At 51.8% G+C, this 18,774-nt stretch overlaps 1 protein-coding gene across 3 annotated transcripts; it reads right to left on the reverse strand.

Moving 5' to 3' along the window:
• Positions 1-383: 383 nt before the first annotated feature.
• On the reverse strand, positions 384-17,194 carry TOR3A (torsin family 3 member A). Of its 3 annotated transcripts, none has more exons than XM_025369033.1 (6): positions 16,185-17,194; positions 15,519-15,632; positions 12,417-12,682; positions 10,264-10,442; positions 4,111-4,235; positions 384-574 (listed from the first exon to the last, which is right to left on the reverse strand). In XM_025369033.1, the coding sequence occupies exons 1-6, from the start codon at positions 16,456-16,458 to the stop codon at positions 507-509; spliced, it is 1,026 nt and encodes a 341-aa protein (XP_025224818.1). In that variant the 5' UTR covers positions 16,459-17,194; the 3' UTR covers positions 384-506. The 3 variants fall into 3 exon arrangements, with proteins under 3 accessions (XP_025224818.1, XP_025224650.1, XP_025224730.1); XM_025368865.1 differs by lacking the exon at positions 384-574 and adding an exon at positions 2,327-3,354; XM_025368945.1 differs by lacking the exon at positions 384-574 and adding an exon at positions 2,850-3,354 and having other exon boundaries at positions 12,417-12,541; positions 16,185-16,727.
• Between the last annotated feature and the right edge of the window lie 1,580 nt (positions 17,195-18,774).

Raw genomic sequence — 18,774 nt, forward strand, 5'->3', positions numbered from 1 at the left:
TTTAACTTACAATTTTTTTTTTTTTTTTTTTTTTTTTTGAGATGGAGTTTCCTTTCGTTGCCCAGGCTGGAGTGCAATGGCATGATCTCGGCTCACTGCAACCTCTGCCTCCCGGGTTCAAGCAGTTCTGCTGCCTCAGCCTCCCAAGTAGCTGGGACTACAGGTGCGTGCTACCATGCCCAGCTAATTTTTGTAGTTTTAGTAGAGACAGGCTTTCACCATATTGGCCAGGCTGATCTCGAACTCCTGACCTCAAGTGATCCACCCACCTCGGCCTTCCACAGTGCTGGGATGAGTTCGCCCACTGCCTAGACAGAGCCAGTTTATCAAGACAGAAGAATTGCGATGGTGAAAGAATAATTCACGCAGAGCTGGCTGTGCCAGAGACCGGAGTTTTATTATTACCCAAATCAGTCTCAGAAAATGGGGGGGTCAGAGTTTTTAAGGATAATTTGGTGAGTAAAATCATGGAGAATCAAAGCTGTTCTCTTCTGCTGAGTCAGTTCCTAGGTGGGGGCCACAGAACTGGTTGGCAGGTCCAGGTGGGGCCATCTGGTTGTTAGAAATGAAAAACCTGGAAAGACATCAAAAAGGCCAATCTTAGGTTCACAATAGTGACATTAACCTTCAAGAGTAATTGGGGAAGTTGCAAATCTTATGACCTCCAGAATAATGGCTGGTAAGAATTCCAGTTCCTCTCATCTTGGCTTAGTGGCCTTTCATTTGTTTTACAAGAACGGTTTAGCCTTTTTGGGAAGGGCTATTTAAACAAACTATACACAAAAATCCTTCCCAAAGCTAGTTTGGCCTATGCCCAGGAATGAACAAGGACAGTTTAGAGGTTAGCAACAAGATGGGGTCAGTTAGGTCTGATATGTCACTCATAGTTTTCTCAGTTTATGATTTTTGCAAAAGCGGTTTCATAGGCACTTTATAAAAATGAACTCATGTCATCCAGTGACCCTGTGAGGTAGGTACGGTTATGCTGGAGTGGACACGGAGGCTAAACTGCTTTCCCGTGGCCTCACAGTGGTAAGTGGTGAAACCATGGCTCCAGCCCTGGCAGTCTGGCTCCGGAGAATGTGTTTGGAACCACTATATTCTGCTGCTTGTCCTGGTTCCCCAGGTGGGAGGTTCAGATCCTCTGTTTATGACGCCAAACACAGCTGGCCAGTGCTGGAACGGATGCCACCTGTTCTGTCTCTGAGACTTACCCTTTAACAAGTGTGTTCAGTGCGTTTAGAGCCTGGTGTGCAGTAGCATCGGGTGGCTTGCATCTTCTGGGATGCTCGAGACGGAAAACCTGTAAGTAGCTAACACTGGCTCCATCCGATTGTATAGTTAGGCTGAGTCCACTTTTATCCCTTGAGTGGTATGAAACTAAAACCCTTTTATTTCATTGATTTGAATATTTGAGTACCTAATGTGGCTCAGGGTAGGTACTTTCTAACCTTGAGGTAGTTGAGTAAATGAGCACAATAAACTGTTCAATGTGGAAGAGACAGAAGTGTTTCATTTGATAAGAACTAAAGGAGAGAGGGTTGAGGAAGGCTTTTTGTTTTTTGAGATGTAGTTTCACTTGTCACCCAGGCTGGAGTGCAATGGTACGATCTCAGACCATTGCACCCACCACCTCCCGGGCTCAAGTGATTCTCCTGCCTCAGCCTCCCGAGTAGCTGCGACTATAGGCTCATGCCACCACACCTGGTTAATTTTTTTTAATAGAGACGGGGTTTCACCAGCTTTGCCAGGCTGGTCTGGAACTCCTGATGTCAGGTAATCTGTGAGGAAGGCTTAAATTAAGAAAGGACACGAGATGATAAAAGAAAGAAAAGGCTAGGCACAGTGGCTCATGCCTGTAAGCCCAATACTTTGGGAGGCTGAGGCAGGAAGATAGGAGTTCCAGACCAGCCTGGGCAACATAGTGAGCCCCTGACTGTGTGTGTGTGTGTGTAATATGTAAAAAACAGGGAAAAAGGAAGGGGAAAGGCACATAATGAACACTGTTTAGGCACAATGCTACATGTCTACACGGTGCCATTTAATCCTCAAAAATGACTGCTTTTCTTTTTCCAGCTGAGAGTACAGGAGTGAACATTTTCACATGTAAGAGCAATGTGCTGTGGAAGCCTCTTCAGTAGGAGGTTGGCATGACTTGGTTCCACCGATGCGGTCCCAAAGCAAACTGACTAGATGGGCAGACCAGCCACATACCCTGCTAGCTCCATGTGTGCCAGCATCCACCCTGTCTCTGCCAGGCCTTATCAGGATTATCAGGTTTGAAATTTTGCTAGGTCTCAGAAACAGTAAGAAAGTAGGCCAAGGATTTTAGAAAAATCAAAAATTTTAATCTTTACATTAACACGTCAAGACCCCCAATTGTCTTTGAAAAGGTTCCCCCCTCCCCCACCAAAATCTGTAGACCATAAGTCTTGGCCTACACTGACCTGATTTGTAAAACACCTTCCTCTGTGTACTTTTCCCTTCAGCCTCAGGCTCTTGGCTGATTGCTCACAACAGAAGCAGCCCGGCTTTCCTCTGGGAGTACCAATTTGAAAGCCCACCAGCCCGTAAACCTAGAGTGTACTCGCCACTCCTGGGTCACAGAACTTCGTTCTCCCCAGCTCTCTAACCCAAGGACTCTGCAGCCTTTGAGGCCCAACACCCAAGCTCTTCCTTGCAGAAGAGCTGAGATGCTAAGGAGACCATCTGGAGTGTCATAATAAGCCTTTGGGATTTGCTGAGCTCCCACACGCCTGTCTTCAACCACCTGGCCCACTTTCTTCAACCACATTCCACTTTGGAATGCGTGTCTTTAAGGCACCAAGTGATCTTAAGAATGGGGTCTGTTTTTGAATCCAGCAATCCAAGTTCCTATCTCGGTGGGACCTCAAAAAAAAAAAAAAAAAGGAAAAAAAAGAAAAAGGATTGGCTCAGCTTCTAATGTAAGGCCTGCCTTTTACACACCAGTTGTGTGTTAGTGACTGCTGGATGCCAGTCCACAGCCCCTCAAACAGCTCACAGTCCCAAACAGGGTGCTCCTACAGGTCCCAGGGTCCTGTTAGTGGAAGAAAGGGAGCTCCAGGAAGTCTTCCTCTAGCCTTCATGACAGGAAGTAGTTAATCCTCTGGGAAATAGACTTGCAGCCCTGGGAAGAAAAGAGTTGTTCCTCCTTGGGGACATACACCATCATCTGGGCAATTTCATCCAGTGTCTCTTCTGTATACAGGAGCTCCTGGCTCAGGAAGGCATCCCGTGCACACAGCCTCACGTGACGGTACTCCAGTAGCAGGAAGGGGATGAAGTAGTCAATCAGGTTTTCCTTCACAAGACGGCTGTGGCCAAAGCCATTGTCTGAAATCAAGACCAAAGTTACATGGAGTCTGACCTAGGACTGAACTTAGCTGGAATTTAGAGGGGGGTGGGGGGTTGCTGTTTGTTTCTTTTAAACAGGGGCTTGCTCAACCAGGCTGGAGTACAGTGGTGCGATCTGGGCTCCTTGCAGCCTCCACCTCCTGGGTTCAAGGGATCCTCCCATCTCAGCCTGTGAGTAACTGGGACCACAGGCGCACACCACACCTGGCTGTTTTTTGTATTTTTTGGAGAGAGGGTTTCACCATGTTGGCCACGCTGGTCTAGATCTCCTGGACTCAAGTTAGCCGCCCGCCTCAGCCTTCCAAAGTGCTGGGACTACAGGTGTGAGCCACCGCACCTGGCTCCAACTGGAGTTTTAAGGTGCCCCCAAACTGAAGGGCTGGGTGAGGTTGGATCTCTTCTCTCAACTCTAGGAGTGCTGTCTGCAGTATGTGTCAAGAACTCTACAGCTGCTGCTCCTTTAGGTAAAGTCTTGAAGTGAGATTCAGAGTCTCAGGCTTCAGAGACCACTGCGCCTGTTCTTGGGGCCCGTGCAAACTCCTCTTCCAAGTATTTCCAGAAAAGGAGCTCAGGCACTTTTCTTGTGCCTACCCAAGGTTGACAATGTGAGATGATTATGGGCTGCCCTCTGTGTTCCCAAGTACCCTATCTACCTCATAAACACACATTCCAACAAACAAATTAATTATCACCAGCTGTGGCTCTCACCAGAGGCACACTGAGTCACTTACTTACCTGTGGTCTCCACAATCTCTGCCTGGAGGTGGGGCTCCAGGTGTTCCATCGTAATTTCTTCCCGGGACCATCCAGCCTTGAGCAACTTTAGGACCACCTCATTGATTATATCGCCCCTGAGATTACTGAAAGAGACAAGAGCTTGGTAACCCATTTCTTTATATTTAGCTTCCATATATGTTATCTCACCGCTGAAACCAATGCATTGGTGCCTGGAAGAATAGAGGCTGAGGGGCGTGGACCTCTCTCTTCCAGGAGACCTCGTCACAACCTAAAGGTCTGCACAGAAGACACTGTCCAGCTTTGCCACCCATTCTCTCTTGTTCCCTTTTGACGCACACTTACTGAGACTGTGCTAAGTGCAGGGAGCATGAAGATGGTAAGATGTGGTTCTTTACTTCTGTGTGGTCTGAGGGGCATCCGTGTATTCGGTTCCAGGACAGTGTGGCAAGCGCTAATGGAGGAGTGAGTGAGTTCTAAGGAGAAGGCTTCAGAGGGAGGACGAGGCTTCTGAGCAAATAAAGAACAATTAGTGACCATCAGACACTTGACAAGGAAGGGATGTGTCCAGGCCTGGGTGCGCCAGAGGAGCATAGGCATGTAAGGTTGGCCAAGGCTAGGGTGAGAAGGCATTTATCTGCCATGTACATGGACTTGAGCTTATGGACCATGGAGAAGGGATGGAAAGGAGGATTTAAGAATTAGTTATGGAGGCACAATTGAAAAACCCTGTAACTGATAGATGTGAGAAGTGAAAGGAGGTCATGAAACAAGTGTTAGCCTCAAGCTGCTTGCTGTCCCCCTTAACAGAGGTGGAACATGGAAGGGTAGAGATGAAAGCCTGGTTTTACACACATTTGAGTGTTTTTTGCTTGCCTGTGATCTCTCTCAGGTTGTGCTATCACTGGGCAACTAGAATTACGGGTGTGAAGCACAGAAAGCAATTTGGGTTAGAGACAGGAGGGAGAAAGGGGATAGGGAGAGAAGAGCAACCGTAGAGCCACCAGCAGGGAAGCTGGGACAGAGGTGGTGGAGACGTGGACCTCCTCCATCCTCCCCAGCCCAGGCGTACTTCTCCCCCACCTCACTGAGCTGTCCTCCCTCCCTGGGCTGCAGCCTCTGCCAGCTCCACCAGCTCCTGAAACCGAGGCCTTGCCCAGCTCCACATCAGTGCACTCGCACTTCCCTGTGCTTTCTCTCTCTTTGGAGACGGAGTCTCATTGTGTCACCCAGATTGGAGTACAGTGGTGTGATTTTGGTTCACTGCAGCCTCAACCTCCCCAGCCTCAGCTAATCCTCTCACCTTAACCTCCTAAGTAGCTGAGACTGCAGGTACATGCCACTCTACCCAGATTTGTTTTTTTTTTTTCTTGAGACGGAGTTTCACTCTTGTTGTCCAGGCTGGAGTGCAGTGGCATGATCTCAGCTCACGGCAGCCTCTGCCTCCTGGATTCAAGAGATTCTCCTGCCTCAGCCTCCCAAGTAGCTGGGATTACAGGCACGTGCCACAATGCCCAGCTAATTTTTGTATTTTTAGTAGAGACAGGGTTTCACTATATTGGCCAGGCTGGTCTTGAACTCCTGCCCTCAGCTGATCTGCTCGCCTCAGCCTCCCAAAGTGCTGGGATGACAGGTGTGCCTGGCGCTATTTAAAAAAAATTTTTTTTTGTAGAGACAAGGTCTCACTATGTTCCTCAGGCTGGTCTCGAACTCCTAGGCTCAAGTGATCCTCCTACCTCAGCCCCCCTTGCGTTTTCCTCAGGTCCAGTAGAATGAGGTAGGGTAAAGGACAGGGAAGGCAGGTGGCAGGTTAAGGAGTGGGGAACCAGTATCTCCATCTCTTTCCCTCCTTACCCGGCTCTGAAAGCCCCTATGACACCCACCAGTATATTAACTCACATCTTTGCTCATTCAGCCTGTGACCACACCCTGTTGTTCCATGGGGGCTCCTGGGAAGTGAGGGGAGCTGTGTGGTTCTCTCCCTCCCTGCCTCCGCCATTGGGTAGATGCTAAAGCTGGGCAGGCATCCTTCCCTGCCATACAGGTAAGCCCGGACTGCCAAGTTGTCCAACTGGGTGCCTCATTGTAGGGGGAGGTGCCAGTGTGTTTTTCACAACCAGAATTTACCAGGGGCTGAGAGCTCCCAGCTGGAGGAGCCCGGCAGGAACAAGGGCCATCTGCAGTGCTTGCTCAAGGTCAGTTGCTCAGCCAGGCTTCCCCCGAGAAGCAGCTCACAACACACTTCCACTTGCCGACACTGCCGCGGCTGCAGGAAGGCCTTCCAGGCACATGCCTGTGCACACAGGAGCAGCCACCATTGCATAAGCTGAGGTAAGAGTCTGCTGCCAGGGTGTTGGCCCATCCTGCATTCCCCACAGGAGGCAGGTAGCACTGTTTACCTTGGCAGAGGCTGAAGGCAGGATCTGGGATGCTGTGAAACCCCACAGTGATTCTCCCTCACCCCGGCCCAGGGGCACGGACTCCAGGGCCTTCTCCATCCTGTAAGGTGCGGATGCGGGTAAAGAGAGGTCCCATCACATGGGGCAGGAAGCTGGGCCTATTTATTTCTGTAACCCCAGTGCTTTGCACATATCAGGCACACGGCCTTTAGTAAATAAAGGGACATCTCTGCACATGTGTCTGCACCATCTCCACCCTTCTCAAGCTCTCCTGTTTTGTCTCACAGCCAAAGTCCCTTTTCTTCCACCACTTTACAGGCTTTAATCTCACCCACCGACCCATAACCTGGGGCCCCTCTCTATGCGCCACCCCTCCCGTCTTCAGGATCGCCACTCCAGCACCAGCATTCTACCTTCAGACAGACACTGTCTTCCCGGAGCACCTCAATTCCCTTCCACAGCCACCTGCGTCACTGGGAAGTCTGGAGGAGCCAGAAGGCACCTCTCTCAACCAGCCCTGCCTCCAGCCCCTGCCAGGGCTGATCTCACCAGCCTTATCCCTAAGACCCCAAAGGAAGGGGACTTAAGGCCTCACCAGAGAGAACTGGTGGTTACTGGTAACAAACCCCATGCTAACTGCTCTGTCTTTCCTAAAGAACAGACATAGACTCGATCATCTCTTTGAGCCTTAGTGTCCTCATTTATAAAGTAAGCACTAGACCAATCTAAGCTGTCCTCTCGTTAGTCAACAGGCAGCCAACAGACACGGGGCTGGGGCGCAAGGCCCACGACTCCACGAATAATTTCTATTTGTGTAGTTCTATAATTTTTCGAAGTCCTTTCTTTCCTTTTCCTGACAACAGCACAAAGGAAACAGGCTTTAATTACCCTAGTCACTTTACAGCTCCCATGAGAACAGGGCAGCAGCTCCGATCGCAGAGTTCCACGTTCCTGTCCTGCCGCGTGAGCCCATTCTTGCAGCCTTCTATATTTGGCAGAAGTGGGCAAAGTAATGTTACTTTTCTGATGCCCAGCCACCGGCCCCGATTCCCTGGCCCGGATGAAGGACAGGCTCTGAGCACCACACTCAACTCCCTGCTTCAGCTCCCACCTCCTCTCTCCTGCCACCAGGGGGAGGCCAGCAAAACCACTGGCGACTCACTTCAAATGGCAGGTTTAGGATTTATTTCAGAATTAAACTGCTGCTCTTCCTACAGTGTGACTTGGTCACTCTAGCAGTTTGAATCAGCTGTGCTTTTCTCTCATGCCCTAGAATCCTTATTACAAGGGATGATTAATTGAAGCTCATTATAGAGATCAAGTCCAGAAACTCCAATATCAACACAGTGTCTCCTCCCAGCCATCGCTGGACTACCTGAGAACCTCAGAGGTTGAGAGGCTGCCACCCTGGACAGCCTGGGGACAGACTATGTCAGCCCAGCCCTCGGCTGGAGGGGGGACCTCTGGCTCGTAAAGGCTGGGCACAGGCCCACACCAGAGCCACTAGAACCCAAGGCCACATCTTTTTAATCTGTCCTTTACATCCTTGTCAGTTACGCATCCTCCTCCCTGGAGCTCAAAGGCTCCTGGGAGACCTCCCCACCCTGCTGTGGCATGGAGGAGTCTGGCAGGCGGCTTTCCCGCAGGCCCCACCCCATGCCGCCCACAATCACGTGGCCTCGGACAGTCCACCGAGGCTGGGTCATGGGGAGAAAGGCCAGGCGGCTGGTGAGGGGCTGGAGGGTGCTGCCGTCGGGTCGACGGCCAAAATACTACAAAGGCTAACATTTGCCTAGAGACTGCAAGGTCACCGGGTCGCATTAGGCAATCATGGCCCAGGTGAGGTTTTCCAAGCTGAGAAGTGGGTGGGAGAGTCTGTGTGGCTGGCACCACCTGAAGCCGGGAGACCCCTGACGGGGAAAGGGAGGAGGAAGACACTCAGTGCGAGAGAGATCCCTGTGGAAGCAAGCGAAAGGGAGGCCCGAGGCTGGGTCACCACGCTTCGCTCCGTGCCGTGGGAAGGACTGGCTTCCACATCAGTGGTTCAGAGGGTCCCCTGACTCCCCAACCCAGGGCTCAAGGGGAGAAACCACAGAGCAGCCAGGTGACTCCTCTGTTTGGGCTCATATGCATGTTGCAGCCTCCACCTGACTCCCTATAACAGGAGGAGAGGTGAGCCCGGCTGCCTCCGAAGGTGGGAAATAAACAGTACAGAACGTGGGGATAAAAACTAATTAGAAGAATGTACTGTCCTCACCTCCTGGTTCTGGGCACTCAAATCATGCAAGAGAGCTCTCTCTTAAAAGTCACCCTGCTCCCCTCCCACTTCGCAATGCATTCTAAGTCTCCACAGCTTCACCTACAGACCAGGAAGGCTGCCTGCCACCACACAGAAATCCCAAGTCAGCAATGGTTAAACCTGTTTCACTTTTTTTTTTTTTTTTTTTTTAGAGACAGAGTCTCTCTCTTGTTGCCAGGTTAGAGTGCAATGGCATGGTCTCAGCTCACTGCAACCTCTGCCTCCCAGGTTCAGGTGATTCTCCTGCCTCAGCCTCCTTAGTAGCTGGGATTACAGGCGCCTGCCAGTACACCCAGCTAATTTTTGTATTTTTAGTAGAAACAGGCTGGTCTCGAACTCCTGACCTCAGGTGATCCACCCGCCTCAGCCTCCCAAAGTGCTGGGATTATAGGCGTGAGCCACCGCACCTGGCCCGTTTCAGTTCTTCTTGTGAATCCACACTGAAACAAGATGTGCCCTCCACAGCTCACCCCTTCACCCCTCCACACTCCCCAAGCTAGGATGAAAATCAGCATCTCCCCACCAACTTCCCCATCCTCACAAAGTGCACCCTGCAGCTTGGGAAAACCCCCCAGCAAGCAAGTGCTGCCCTGGGGAAGGTGAGGCCGGAGTGGAGCTGGGAAGAAAGCACTTGGTTTGACTCCCACCGAGGCTCGAGCTATTGTGAAGCCTTCGAATTGGGTCAACAAGGACCCAAACTCAACTTGTAACAGACGCAGGACTCCCCCAGTTGGAGCCTCTGCAAAAAGATGAGGTTGGACAAGTTATTTCTAAGTTGTCTTCCCGCAAAGACATGTCAACAAAAGCACAGGACCCACAGTGCCGTGATTCAGTGACTGGGTCCTGCGTGGCAGTGTCACAACTGAACTACAGGTACTCAGAGGAAGCATGGGTTTCTCTCAACCCGTATGCCCTGGATTTTAAGCCAGTGATGACTTCTCATGATTGGAGCAGAAATAGACCTTCCAAGGCTGGAGGAAGAAATGGCCGTGTTGGACTTGATGGGAGACTATGCCGTTCTCTAACCAGGCTTGCCTTGGGAATTTGTTTCAAAAAATCTGTCACCCAGATTGGAGTGCAGTGGCCCGATCTCAGCTCACTGCAACCCCCACCTCCTGGGTTCAAGCGATTCTCCCACCTCAGCCTCCCGAGTATCTGGGACCACACATCACCACGCCCAGCTAATTTTTGTACTTTTTGTAGAGATAGGGTTTCGCTGTGTTGCCCAGGCTGGTCTTGAACTCCTGGACTCAAGGGACCCGGCCACCTTGGCCTCCCAAAGTGCTGGGATTACAGGCATGAGCCATCACAGCTGGCTGCTGCTTTCTGTACCAGAGTTTGTGCTGTTTTTTCTTGAGGAAAAGGTTCTGAACCTGGGGGCGTGTGGAAGCCTCCACTGCCAGCTAGTATCTTCCCCTCCCCCAGCCCTCCTGACTACTGTTCCCCAGAACCCACCTGAGAAACAGAAAGATAGTCCATGTAAACTCGGCCCTGTGGCCCTCAGGGGCCCGGCGTTCTAAGTGTGGCTCAAGGACCTCCAGCAGCCCTGGGTGTAGCTTCTCGGCCTCATCGAAGATGAACAGGGTCTGGTGGCAGAGCTGCTGCGTCTCCCGGATCTGGCCCATCAGCTGCTCCTGCATGGGATATAGGGAGCAGCTGGGGAACTGGCGACTCCTTCCACCTCTGGCCTTGAGGGCGTGGTTTCCCCTGGGCATGTGCAATGGACTCCTTGGGGCTGGGTTTCACCCCCTCGAACCTATCAAATCCAAGCTCTGGGGGAAGGCCTAGGATATTTGCATCTGACCAGCTCTCAGGTGATTCTCAAGCACCCAGAGGGTTGAAAGCTAAACAAGGTGAAGCCAGCCTGGGGACTAGGAAAGAGCCTAGAAAGGAGTGGGGAGAAGCCCTTCTGCCCTTGAGAAGGGGCCCCTGCTCCAGCCCTGCTTTCTCCTCTCCAGGACTAGGTCCCATCCCGGAGCTAATAATGTCCACACTGCCTGCAAAATTTCATTACTTCTACAACAAAAAAATCCAGGCGCAACTTCCCTGTTTAAGCTCGGGGTCTATTCCCAGGGGGTGGGTAGGAGTTGGGCTTTAACACAGGGGTGATGGGCAAGGAGAGGCTCATGTGCCTAGAGGCAGTCACAGTCCCCTGCCCTGAACTCCCGGGTGCACAGCGCCCACGGGCACCCTGGCTGGGCCGAGATCTCAGTGGGGAAGCCTGCTGAAGGACTCACTGGGCCCAACCAACATCCGACTTCGCTCCTGCAAGGGGCTGCGGAGGGTTCTTTGTCCCAGGCAAGATAGTAAACCCTCAAGTGAAAAGATGGTTCTTTGCAATGTTCATCAAAATGGGCAGGGAATATATTATTCAGGCCCAGCTCCCACCCCAGAGCCCACACTCCTGTCTACTGGGTGCACCTGTGTGGGGGAAAGTGCGAGGTGTAGGGCTGTGCACATGACAGTTTTCAGAGCGGGGAAGCTGGGGCTGCAGCAGTTTTGCCACAGTCTAAGCCAAATAGTTCTTCCTGGAAAGGCCAGCTCAGCCTGCCCCTGCCCTCCAAAGCCATATGGAAACTGCCAGGAGACGTGGGCAGTCTCTGTCCTCAGACACTGACATAATCTTCCCAGGTGAACAATTCCAGATATCAGAACAGAAAGCCAAAGACAGGTGCAGTCATTTCTGTCAGGCTCTTCGGGTATGTTTTCAATACTACATGGCTGAATTAGTAGAAGAAACCCAAACGGGTAGAACAGCCAAGGAAATTTCTGTCCATCCACTTGCTGTTATATAATAAGCCGATACGGGAAGATGTGGAAAATCATATAAGATAGGATAGGCCTGTTTTTTTTTGAGACGGAGTCTCACTCTGTTGTGCAGTGGCGCGATCTCGGCTCACTGCAAGCTCCACCTCCTGGGTTCACGCCATTCTCCTGCCTCAGCCTCCCCAGCAGCTGGGACTACAGGCGCCCGCCACCTCGCCCGGCTAATTTTTTGTATTTTTAGTAGAGACGGGGTTTCACCGTGTTAGCCAGGATGGTCTCGATCTTCTGACCTTGTGATCTGCCCACCTCAGCCTCCCAAAGTGTTGGGATTACAGGCGTGAGCCACTGCGCCCAGCCAATAGGCCTGTTTTTTAAAAAGGCAGGATATGCCACTCTCTGTCCAATGTAGTTACAATGACAGCCTGGGGAAACGTTCCGCACCAAAGGCAGCACATAAAATGCTAACTCTCCTTAGTTGACAAGGGTGTGCCCATGTGGACAGTCCGATAGTTTTTGCTTTTCTCTGTTCTACACTGCCTGTGACATTTCAATACTTCTACAACAAAAATCAACATGCAGCGTCCCTGCTTAAGTGCAGCGTCCAGCCTCTCGAGTGTGACTATTCGGGGGACAGAGCAGTGGGGGGTGTTTGGAACGCCAGTCCCCACCAGATGCTCAGGGCCTCTGTGAGGAGTGGACCGAGTGAGTGGCTCTGTCACAGGTTCTGCCACCTGTCCCCACCTCCCCAGGCTTCTCCAGAGCCCACTTCCTTGCAAGGAAGGGCTGGCAGAAGGGTCTTCCTCCCAGCACAGAGGCCTCACCCCAGCCCTGGTCGGCCTCACCTTGTACAGGTCCACATATTTGCGGTGAGGAAAGTGGAACGTGGCGATGAACATCCTGACACAGTCACTCATCAGCCCATCCCGATACAGGTTCTCCACCAGCATCCGTGCCACGAAGTTCTTGCCTGTGCCAGACCAGCCGTGGAACGACAGAGCAAGGGCCTTGTCTGGCTGGGGCGTCTCTAAGTAGCCCCTCACTGTTCTTAGGACCAGCTGCCGGACCAAATGCTGGCCATGCAGCCGCACGTTCAGGTCCCACTCTAAGCCTAAGGACGAGAAAGAGGCAGTCACAGCAAAAGGCACACACAGGCGCATCCACCACAGCAGCCAACAGCCCAGAAACCAAGCAACTCTGAATCTCTCTTGGTTGGGATCAGTTACTCCTCCTGTTTGGCATAATAAGCAGACAGAAGGCAGACTTTGTAGCAGAAGGGATGCAAGGACTACTTTCTTTCCTTTTTCTTTTTTGAGAGGAAGTCTTGCTCTGTCACCTAGGCTAGAGTGCAGTGGTGCAATCTCGGCTCCGCCTCCCTGGTTCAAGCGATTCTCCTGCCTCAGTCTCCTGAATGGCTGGGATTACAGGTGCCCACCACCATGCCCGGCTAACTTTTGTATTTTTAGTAGAGATGGGGTTCACCATGTTGGCTAGGCTGGTCTGGAACTCCTGACCTCGTGATCCGCCCGCCTCGTCCTCCCAAAGTGCTGGGATTACAGGCGTGAACCACCATGCCTGGCCTCAAGGACTACTTTTTGAAGAGTTTGGGAAATAAAGATGGGACTTAGGGAGACAGAGGAATCACCCTTCCTGAAGATCCTGCACATACTCAGAACAGTTGGCACAGACCTGTCTAGGGAGGAATCCTGTCCCCCATGTCCTGAGGCTGCTCCTATCCCTTGGTTTCAGGGCTCCCTGTTTCATGGAGAAGCTTGATTTTATTCATTCTCATTCAATTCAGCTGACACTTGTTGAGAGCAGCTCCAGTGTGCAAAGCCCTCTGCTAGGCCTAACTTCCTCTCAGACCTGAGGTTGTAGGATTTGGAGATGGGGCTACCAGGAGCCACAGTGGAGGCAGGGAGGGTGTGCTGCCAGCTGTGGGTGAGCACTCCAAATCCAGGATCAATTGGTTGAACACCTCAAGCCAGCCCAGAGCGTGTATTCTGGAGCCTTGGGAGGTCAAGGTCTATGATAAAACGTTGAGGGTATCACACATTGCTCCAAAAGTAGTAGTGACACAGAAGAAAATTAACATTTGCTGTTTTCTCTGTATTCAGAACTGGGCTAAGTGTTTTACATTTAGTCTTCACAATTCTGCAAGGCAGGCATTATTATTCCCATTTAAAGCTGAAGAAACTGGCTGGGCGAGGTGGCTCACGCCTGTAATCCCAGCACTTTGGGAGGCCGAGGTGGGTGGATCACCTGAGGTCAGGAGTTCGAGATCAGCCTGGTCAATGTGGCAAAACCCCATCTCTACTAAAAATACAAAAATGAGCCAAGCATGGTGGCGTGCGCCTATAACCCCAGCTACTTGGGAGGCTGAGGGAAGAGAATCGCTTGAACCTGGGAGGCGGAGGTTGCAGTGAGCCGAGATCACGCCACCGCACTCCAGCCTGGGTGACAGAGACTGACTTGGTCTCAAAATAAATAAATAAAAGAAATAAAATAAAATACAGCTGAGGAAATGGACACTTGGGAAGGACTCTGCCAGCAAGGAAGAGGCAAGACTAGGAATCCAGTGGAGGAGTCTCTGATTCCCCGGCCACAACAATTTGGATATCCAGGCCTTTGTCGAACAGGCATGTTGAGGGCAGAACGTAGTTGAGGGCAGAAAGTAACTCGCTAATTGCCACCTAGGGTCTTATGCAAGTCAGCAGTGATCCAAATTCAGACTTCTTGACCTGTATGTACTCCTATCTTCTGTCCTGAGCCAGACTGTGTCCCTAAAAACACTGTGTTATTGGCATTTTGGCCAATTAAATGACCTAAATATCTAAGGTGGGCCTCATTTATGGAGACTGAAGGAGCTGGGATCAGAACTCTGGGTAAGAAATTGCTCCTAGGGAAAAGAGAGGAAGCTTTTGCAAATGTCTGAATAGGTTTCAGAACATGGGGCCAAAGATGACCTTGTGAGAGTGAAAATGCAAATCAACTGCAATATGCAAATCAAGTCACCCAAACTAATTAGAAAATACTGGTTGCCAGGGGCAGTGGCTCACACCTGTAATCCCAGCACTTTGGGAGGCCGAGGTGGGCAGATCACAAGGTCAGGAGTTCAAGACCAGCCCGGCCAACATGGTGAAACCACGTCTCTACTAGAACTACAGAAATTAGCCAGACGTGGTGGTGGGCACCTGTAATCCCAGCTACTCGGGAGGCTGAGGCAGGAACATTGCTTGAACCCGGGAGGCAGAGGGTGCAGTAAGCTGAGATCGCACCACTGCACTCCAGTGTGGGTGCAAAGCAAGACTCTGTCTCAAAAAAAAAAAAAAAAAGAAAGGGACACTTGTAATCATAACCCAGAATTTCTGATCAGTTCTCTCACTGGATAGTTCCAGCCCCTCTGAGAGGTCCCTGTTTCTGTTTAGAGTGAAACAAGGTGCTCTGGGCCTGACTCTCCTAGAGATCAAAGGAGATGTTGGATTATGAGTTAATCCCTTTGAAACTCTTAGCACAGTGCCTGGTATGTATAACAGATATTAGGTATTCTCTTCTCCTTGGAAACGCTCTCAGGGATGCAGGAGGACATGGTGGGGGTAGCTGACAAATGAGCAGAGGAAAACCTGTTTAGACAGGGGACACACGGTGGTAATGATGGGCCTGTTCCCTCCTCCCAGCTTAGCTGAGTGTGATGTGTTCATGGCATTCCCATGGATCCTCAAGATGCACGAAACAGCTCAGTTTGCCTGGGCTATTAAGCTAGAGGCTAAAAAGGGGCTTCCCTGACTAAAGCATTTGGTACTCCTTCAAAACCTCAGACTGTGGCAGTTCCTGCTTGTGGGGAGGTTGGACAGGATGACGAAAGGTCCCTTGCATCTAACCATTTCCCCTGGACTGCGTCCCCTCCCCACAGATCCCTAGTCCCTTGAAGCCATGCGAGGTCCAACCTGTAAAGTTGTTGGAGATTCTGCAATCCCCACCGGGGCAGCAGTCTTGGAAGCTGCAGTACCACGTGGTCAGGAGATCCAAGTACCGCTGGCCCAACAGGGGAAGGCGCCAGCCTGGAAAAGGAAGAGCTGTGAGACAGAGAGGAGACCATCCGGCGCTCGACAGTGATGCGGCAACGTTGCCACACAATTTGTCAGGGACAGAGCGACACCCAGAACTCAGATTCCAACTCCCAGCCCCAGCTCAGCCCACTGTCGGTCCTCAAGCCCTGCGTCCAAAAGCAGCAAGGGAGACGGCAGTCACCAGGCATGTCCACAGCGGACGTTCCCTAGAGCTGTCAAGAGCAGCACCTTCGAATAACGCCAGGGTGGGCTGGGAGACGGCACAGGCGGTGCAAGAGAGTCTGGAAAGCGCGGGGATGAGGGGCGGCAGGGGACGGGCAGCCAGGCCGCAGGGGGCGGCACCGGGGATGCGAGTGGGGCCGGAGCGGTGATGGGGCTCCCTGCTCCGCGGAGGCTGCCCCCGCCTACAGCCGGTACCGGCGGCTGAGCGGAGCAGAACTGCGGGCCCTGACGTCGCCCGGGGCAGGAGCGAGGCGACCACAGCCGCGCCCGGATCGCACTCTGCTCCGCAGCGAACGGCAGGCCGCGGGGACGGGGTCTTACCCAGGGGCCTCGCGGCTGCCTCCTCGTCCTCGTCACAGTCGTCCGGCCACACCTGGCAGCTGAAGAGCGTCCAGTACCGCTTGGAGAGGGCGCCGGCCGCCCTGAGCTGCTCCTGCAGGCGCTGGAAGCCCGGCCAGGCCCAGGCCGAGCCCGGCTCGTCGGTTCCCTCCCACGGCCTGGAGGTGCCGCGGGGCTCAGGCGCGCCCGGGAGCAGCAGCAGCAGCAGCAGCAACAGGAGAAAGAGCCAAAGCTGGCGCCACGAGCCGCGAAGCATGGCCGGCCCCAAGCTGCGGGACCCTCTGGCTGCCGGCCTAGCCAGGCTCCCTTAAACCGGGGGCTGTCGGGCGGGGACCGCACTTCCGAGGCGGGAGTGAACCCGGGATTGGTGTTGCTCTGGCGACCGGCGGGCCGGGCTGAGTGCGCACTGGCAGCCTCCGTACACGTGACCCAGGCGGGAACCCGAAACCCTGGCGGGGGTCCTGAGAGGCAGTCCGGAGACTGACTTCAGGCAAGGTGCAACTAACTGGCTTCCTGGAAGCAGTTTATTCTGGGTCGTGATTGTGGTTGCAAAGGTGAAATCAGGCTTTGAAATGGCCACTGTCAATCACTCGGCTAGGACTTTCGGACGGACCTGGTGGCCCATCAGAGGCCTACCGAATAAGGACACTCCTGCTCTGCCTCGCGTTTGCAGATCAACTTCTCGCCAACCTGTTAGAGGAAGCCGGGAAACCGTCTCAGCCAGGAGCGTTAGGCAGGCCAGGAGAGTCAGCTGAGTGAAGAGGCCCTGGAAAGAAGGGCGCAGCTGGGTGCCTGTCTGGCCGAGGTTGCCCTGGCTCCTCCGCAGAGGGAAATGAAACCGCAGCAAAACACCAGCAGGTTTCCAGTTTGGGAGTCCACGAAAAGCAAGAGGAAGCTGATTGACGGGCCCCAGTCTGGAAGTGTTTGGATTTTGGAAACCCCCCGAGTCACGGGTAAATCATAAGGCGTCATGTCAATGTAATTATATCTCATAAAAAGGTGAAGTACTGTGTGCACTTTCTTGACTAGGTTTGCAACTTTCAAGTGCTGGGACTGAGTAGCCCATCCGACACCACTGGCAAAAGACTACAGGGCCTCTTTCCCTCAGCGCTCTCTTCTCCATAGCGAGCAGCTTGGAACAAGGCTGTTAGAGTTCAGAAGAGCTTAATGCATTGTTTAAAATCACCTGGCTTACTTCAGCCAATGGCCAAAAAGCCACCTTGTCTTAGGAGAAAACTGCTGTCTAGAGAGATCAGAGGACTTGGCTAATGTCGTATGTTTAGTGGCTTTGAGGTTGGGCCCTCCAGACAGTAAGGTGAATCCGAGCACCATGAGTCACAAATGTCACAGGCAACTTGACTCATCTCTTCACCCCCGTCTCTTAGATCACACCCAGTGCCAGGTCTGCTCCATTCTCAGCAGCACACCAAATTTGCGCCTTTCATTCAAACAGCTACAGAAACTAGACAAGCACCTTTGCTAGGACACGAGGTTGAGATGAAAAGTAAAATGTTCGTAGTGTCTCAGCCATCCGGTGTGATGTCAAAAACTTTTCAGAGAAGCAGCCATGGCACCAGCCCAGCACTGTGTACATTAAGCTTGTGGAGTCCACCAGAGACAATTAACAGCACATACACCACAGTGCTTACTGGAAAACCAAACAAATTAGGCCGGGTGCGGTGGCTTACGCTTGTAATCCTAGCACTTTAGAAGGCCGAGGAGGGCGGATCACCCGAAATCAGGAGTTCGAGACCAGCCTGGCCAACATGGCGAAACCCAGTCCCTACTAAAAATACAAAAATTAGCGGAGTGTGATGGCGCACATCTGTAATCCCCGCTACTCAGGAGGCTGAGGCAGGAGAATGGCTTGAATCCAGGGCGCGGAGGTTGCAGTGAGCCAAGATCGTGCCACTGCACTCCAGCCTGGGTGACAGCACAAGACTCCATCTCAAAAAAAAAAAAATTAACTCACTCAACAAATGTCGCTTGAGTCTGAATGGCAGTCTAGTATAGTGATTACCATTTTCTATTTGTGCAACCTTGTATGTTACTGAACCGTCCCATGCCTGTTTCCTCACCTATAAAAAGGGATAATAAAATAGTCCCCTCATAGGGCTGCTGTGAAGATTAAATGAGCTCATTCAATGAGCACATCATCAACACTCAGTATGTGGCCACTTTTATTTTTGTATCTACCCAGCCCTGGAGGAGGCTCTGGGTGGTCTACACAGGAGGTGAGGATGGCTTTAGTTAATACTGGTGAAGTTTATAAGTGAATTTATGGTGAAAAAATTAATAGTAACAATTGTTTATTAAAACAATCCAAGTTTTAAGATTTTGTGGAAACAATTATCTTTGCTTGGAACTTTCATGTAGGGCTACCTCCTCATTTAAAATAAAGTAGGTTAGCTGGGAAGTTCTTCGACAACCGACTTGATTTCAAGACATTTTTATTATTTATTTATTTAGAGACAGAGTCCTGCTCTGTCACCCAGGCTGGAGTGCAGTGGTGCAATCTTGGCTCACTGCAAGCTCTGTCTCCCTGGTGCAAGCGATTCTTCTGCCTCAGCCT

This window comes from Theropithecus gelada, chromosome 1 (assembly GCF_003255815.1).
Source record: "Theropithecus gelada isolate Dixy chromosome 1, Tgel_1.0, whole genome shotgun sequence".
Lineage (NCBI taxonomy): Eukaryota > Metazoa > Chordata > Mammalia > Primates > Cercopithecidae > Theropithecus > Theropithecus gelada.

Coding starts and splice junctions, on each gene's coding strand:
- TOR3A (XM_025368865.1), bottom strand. CDS start 16,458: ATGCTTCGCGGCTCGTGGCGCCAGCTTTGGCTCTTTCTCCTGTTGCTG. Junction 12,683..15,518: donor AATCTCCAACAACTTTACAG/GTTGGACCTCGC, acceptor TCTCGTCCTTAG/GCTTAGAGTGGGACCTGAAC. Junction 4,236..10,263: donor ACTATCTTTCTGTTTCTCAG/GTGGGTTCTGGG, acceptor TGTCTCTTTCAG/TAATCTCAGGGGCGATATAA.